The sequence below is a fragment of the Tenrec ecaudatus genome, chromosome 7 (assembly GCF_050624435.1).
Source record: "Tenrec ecaudatus isolate mTenEca1 chromosome 7, mTenEca1.hap1, whole genome shotgun sequence".
Taxonomy (NCBI): domain Eukaryota; kingdom Metazoa; phylum Chordata; class Mammalia; order Afrosoricida; family Tenrecidae; genus Tenrec; species Tenrec ecaudatus.
This window is the reverse complement of record NC_134536.1, coordinates 55,462,483-55,468,252: the sequence shown is the minus strand read 5'-3', so window position 1 is coordinate 55,468,252 and position 5,770 is coordinate 55,462,483. Positions and strand designations below refer to the sequence as shown.

Genomic DNA, 5,770 nt, shown 5'->3' with positions numbered 1-5,770 from the left:
TACCCAGACCACATGAACCTCCCCTCCAATATCCTCTGGCTACCATCTGACGTACATTTATTGGCTTAGGATTCACAATGTACATAAGGAAAGATGCTAGAATCCTTTCAACACGTAAGGATGCTGGGTCACTTGCCACAACCAGTTAAACCAGTAGCCTCCCATTAAATACTTACAGCTTCTGGAGTCTAATGATCAGAAAGGACCACATGCTGGCTGGAGTAAGAGCTTCCCACGATGAGCCAAACTCTCAACAATATTGTATCTTGTCTGCAGAGAAGTGGAACATTCATCAATTCCTTAATTGCGGCTTTGACCGTTGGTGGGCAGCAACTGTTCTCCTCCTTCACGTTCAGATGTCCTTGTCAAGTTGGGAAGAATCTCCCCTACGGCTCTGCTTTTCTACTTATTCCTGCCTTGATCCTGCTGATTGCTGGCTATGTTCTGCGAAGCCAAACCTGGCCGATTACCAACGAATACTGCTGTAGCTGCGCCTCTCCACGCCGCCAGATCAGGTCCCTGGAACGCAGACTGGCTTGCCTTCGGTTCTTCAGTATCACCGGGAGAGCACTTGTTGCTCCATTAACGTGGCTGGCCGTGACCCTGCTAAGGGGCACCTACTATGAATGTGCTGCAAGCGAGTTCGCATCTGTGGAGCATTACCCGGTCTTTGACAACATCAATGGCAGCGAACGAGAAGAGATCCTGGCTGGGTTTCCCTGCTGCAAATCAGCTCCCTCTGAGGTGGCCCAAGTAAGAGATGAAGTGGCTCTTCTCCACAGATTCCAGTCTCAAGTAAGTTCTCAATATCTTTTTCTTCTTCTTTTTTTTTTAGTTCTGAATATCTTATCTGCAAAACAATCATATTAAATATAACCACTAGAAACATCTCATATCCCTGCTGCTACTTACCACATATACTCGAGTATAAGCCGACCTCGAATATCAGCCGAGGCACCAAATTTTACCGCAAAAAACTGCATGAAAAATGTGCTGAAACACTCGGCTTACACACGAGTCTCTGCGGTACATGTTGTAGAACGCCAACAAGATGTCATTCGTAAGTGAGTTCTGGAGAGCCTGTGCGAGTACTAGGAGGTTGCGTCTGGGCGGGGCAAGCGCGGCTTGCATCATGCTTTCCCACTAGAGCATGCCGCTCAACTTATCCGTGCCGCATTTTCCTCAGGTGTAAAATAGAAACCTTAACATTACTATTACTGCACAGAGTTATTTTTGAGGACTAAATGAGCTATTATTGCTAAAGTGCTTTGTTCTGTTCCAAGAATCTGTATTATTTAAGTAATACAATCGAAATAATAGTAGTATCGCTACTGGATTACTAAAATGCATGTTACCAGCTATATATAGATGTACGTGCATCTATCATCTTAATTATGAATCTTTGTCTATTACAATCACATATAAAACTAAAGGAATCTTCATCAGGATTAAGGGATAAACTCCATGGTGGTTCTTGATCTAATGTTCATTGACAGGTTGGTGTCTGTGGGGTGAGTTGGGGAGTGTCTGAACCTACTGTGCTTTGTGTTAAAAAGGGGAGAAAAGTGCAAATGTGCATTTTTCTCTGTAGAGAAAGAACCACTAACTTTCATCAGTCTCTATGGGATTTAAGGAAAATAGAACATGCTTTCACATTATTGTGATCCAGACACACCTGTGGTCTGAATACTGCTCTATGGCAAAGGCAAAGACTCTGTGATCCAATGCCCTTCCGGTCACTCAGACTTAGAAGAGATCATGCTATTCAATTAGGAGAAGAAAAAAAAGAAGCATAACAACATGCACAAACACAACCAAGATGCAGAATGCCAAATGTTCATTTGATGTAGTTGAAGCCACAGTGGCAATCTCATCCAGACATGCCTTTGTTTTTAGCCTTTTCCATTGTACAGCTCTGCATGCCACCAGGCAATGGGGCCTTCTGGTTAATAACAAAACTAACATCTGTAGAGATGCTTATCACATTCTTCATAACTACCTTAATTCCAACTTTTATAACCCTAAGAGACAGGTACTGCTCTCACTTGACAGATGAATTCATCAAAGATCACAGAGTTATCATAATTTACCTAGCTAGATTCATACCACGAATAAAGACCAGGGTGTGTCCGTCTCTCTGGCTATCTTCCTTACCACCTCCAATTTCAGTCTCAGGTGAGGAATATACACTATTTTTCACATGATTTTTTCTGAAGTAACCACACAATCATGTTTAACTTAGAGTCTCTCTCTGCCCATATACCTTTCTACAATATCTTCTTCCTGATCTGTCTTCTTCACATGCCAGCGTTTTCTTTCTAAAGGCAACCCAAAAGCTGTGATTTCCCCATCTGAAGTTTCTCAATTATCCTCTACCAGCCTTTGGCTGACATACAAGGTCTCTCAATATCCAGAATATTATATTTTCAGAATAATTCCTGTGACCTGTGAATCCAAATTTCTGAAAGTTTTCTCAATTCCTCATGCTTTTGTTTTTTGCTTCCTTCTTTTATTCAAACTATTCCCAACTTTTAAAAATTCTGTGGCAGTGATATCTAACCTCCTTTAACTTCATAAGAGGCAATAGGCACCATCAGCACCAACAGCCCAAGGCTGATTCCTGTGAGTAGGTAAGACATATCTCCTCTCCCCAAATGTTTTACCAATTCTGACACCAACTGTCCCTCCCATGGCACTCTTGACTTCAATGCTGGGTCTGACAATTTGTTGCAATGATCACACAGAATTCATGGACAATAATCACAATTATGGAGTTTAATAGGGATGTAAAAGGCTACAATTCAAGATTAAAAAAATGTCGCCCCCCCCCCCCCAAAGTCCCGAGATACAGTTTTTCTATCAGGAAAGCCTCTCTATTTGGTCTTTGGCTTCTTGAGCCAGGCTGGCCTTTGCTGTACTCAGGCAAATGCTACAAAGCTCTTTAGCTCCACCAATAAATGTCCAGTAGCACCCCACTCCGCCAGCAGGGCACTCAGCTTTTCACTCTGTGAGCTGGGAAGCACACAGTTCTGCCAGGCTCCTGATTATATTTCTGCTGCTGCTGCCACTATGTCTCTGACACTGCTTCTTACACTCTGGTGTGTGACAGCAATCCCGAGTCTAGGCAGTTCTCAGCACGGGGTAGTATTCTCCATCATGTTCTGGAATTGCCTCTATTTTTTTCAGCAAAGTCGGATGACATAACTGTCTAATCCCTGGTTAAGGCACTCATATCTTCTTTGTACCATTAACACACTGTTCAATCCTATGTTGGGTCACAAGCCCTTGATATGCATAGTGCCACCCAATCGTTTGGTGGGTGTTATAAGATAATGGCCAGAAAGTCCACATAAAAGTAATTCATTGCCCTGTGCCAACTCCTTGCATCTGGTTAACTTCTCTTTACCAACTTAAGCCTCAACTTCAGCAATGTTTCCTCTAGGAATCACTCCCAGAGACTCCTCTCCCTCAGGAATCAATTTCTCTCCCATTATGTTTCTGCAGCACCTTCTGTTTACCTATATCAAAAATTATTCTACTGTACCACATTTCGTGGTTTGTTAGTTTACCTCCCTCTTTAAGCTTAAAGATTGTGGTGAGAATTGATGTATCTTGAATTACTTACATCTCAGCTCCCTTAGCCAAGCACTATGTACACACAGTCACAGGAGCCCAACCAGGAGTTCAGTAAGTAACAATTGAGTTAAAGGCTGTCTCTCTTCCACCCTGCTGACCTCTAAGAACTTGAATAATAATGAAATATCACTTCACAGGTTTTAACCTTCAAAAAGTGCAACTATGGGCGCTGGTATTGTAGTAGGTTACTCAGTGGGCAAACTGCTAGGCCGAGAGTTCAAACCTACCAGCTGCTTCATGAGAGAAAGATGAGGCTTTCTGCTCTCACGAGGACCTGTAACCTTGGAAGCTCACAGAACAAGCGTACTCTGTCCTATGCGGCTGCTATCAGTTGGAACCAACCCAAGGGCAATGTCAGGTTTTGAACGTGCAACTATGTGTATCCATGAGGGAACTCCAAAACGTTTGTGGGGAAAATTCATTTTATTTTAATGCAATTTGTTGAGCACAGACTCCTGGAAGATTTGAATGTACTACTCAGCTCTATACCCAAGTGCAACCACCTGTCGGTCCTCCTTGTGTAGGCATTACTATTGGTTGGTACTGACAAGGAGATTCCACATCATACCAGCTGCTTGCAACAGACCCAAAATCCCCCATTGGGTCTTCCTGCCTGGGATCTTTACAGCAGTAGATCACCAGGTATTCTCCCCCCATTACCCCCTCCCCTCACCCCCCTACCCCCACCCCTACTCCCCACCATAAGTTGGAATCACCAACCTTTGGGGTTTCCGCAGAATGCTTCACCACTGTGTCACCACATCTCCTTTGTTAACATTTGAGAGACTGGTGAGAAAAAACAAGGCGCGGACACACAATTCATTTCTCAACTTTGTAAGAAGCCTGACTATCGTGTCCGTTTCTTGATTACTAAATGTCTTGTTGCTTTCTGTCTTCCCTCTTCCTAATTCTGTGAAGATGCTGGGCTGGATTTTGATCACCTTGGCGATCATGGCTGTGCTGATCTCTTCCTGCGTGGCCAGGTGTTGCTCTCCGCTCTCCTCTCTGCAGCATCTCTACTGGACCACTCACCTGCACAACGAGAGGGAGCTCTTCCAAGAAGCCGCCGAGCAGCACTCGCGCATGCTCATCAGGCAGCGCATAAAGAATCTCTTCGGCTTCATTCCCGGGAGTGAAAACATCAAAAGCATCCGCATTCCTTCTTGCCAGGACTGGAAAGAGATTTCGATTCCCAGTTTTCTATGCGTGGGGAATGACTCGCAGGGTCACTATAGCTTCCTTGGAGACAGGCTGGGAGAGGATGAGGAAGGCAAACCGGAAGTGATTGAATTAAAACCTTGAGCACGGTAGCTATTCCACCGTTCAGTGGACGTAACAGATACTTTATTTTTATGATGATGGAGTTTTGGTTTCATATCTTCATCTTTCTCTTTTTCTTCTGGTATCTGTTTACATAAATCCACCCCAAATTCTATTTCCAAAATCAACTATCGCTCCCTTGTTGAAACTTAATTGACTATCTGGTGATGCCAAAAGTGTCTATATTGATCAAACAAAAATCATCTGGAATTTAAGATCATCAAAATTTGAATGTTGGCTCATTTCTTTCATAGCTGTCTGAGAAAATGGTGTGTCATGTTGTCATCTGCAGGGTGACATCAAAGTTCATAGCACGATGCCTTCATAAAAGATGTGATAATAAATGCTAGCTTCTCTTTCCCTCCTTGACTTCCAATGTGTACTGCCAGTTTTCTCTGTCCCTATTTTCATATATTTTCTCTCTTGTTAAACCCAATTTGCAATATTGAGAGATTCCATGGGCAAAATAGTGAACAACTCCGGAAGCTGCCAAAGAAGGATACACAGTCATGGTGCCCAAAGAGGTGGTCCAAATGAGGAGGTGGAAGGTGGGATGGCAGGGGGAGCGCGGGGAAGGAGGATGGGGAGAGGGAGACTGGGGACCAGAGAAGAAGGGACCAGAGGAGAAGCACCTTTACTGTTTGGGGGCTTATATAAGTAGCCATTAGTCATATGTCACAAGGTGGGCGGGAATCAGTAAAGTCCCTGAGCTCACAGGTGAGGAAACCTAATCCCTGCACTGGGAGAAGACATGAGGGGGATGTGTCCCTCATTGGAAGAGATACTCAGGCAATGTTTATTTAATCATTTCACA

At 43.8% G+C, this 5,770-nt stretch overlaps 1 protein-coding gene across 1 annotated transcript; it reads left to right on the top strand.

The window, feature by feature from the left end:
- Positions 1-237: 237 nt before the first annotated feature.
- Positions 238-5,382, top strand: CALHM4 (calcium homeostasis modulator family member 4). The gene is made up of 2 exons (XM_075554641.1): positions 238-795; positions 4,555-5,382. Exons 1-2 carry the CDS (start codon positions 238-240, stop codon positions 4,936-4,938), a joined length of 942 nt encoding a protein of 313 aa, XP_075410756.1. The 3' UTR covers positions 4,939-5,382.
- The last annotated feature ends 388 nt before the right edge of the window (positions 5,383-5,770 follow it).

Bases quoted from the DNA above. Each gene is read 5' to 3' on its own strand.
- CALHM4 (XM_075554641.1), top strand. From the start codon at position 238: ATGAGCCAAACTCTCAACAATATTGTATCTTGTCTGCAGAGAAGTGGA. The intron at 796-4,554 runs GTAAGTTCTCAA...AATTCTGTGAAG, and splicing joins TCCACAGATTCCAGTCTCAA to ATGCTGGGCTGGATTTTGAT.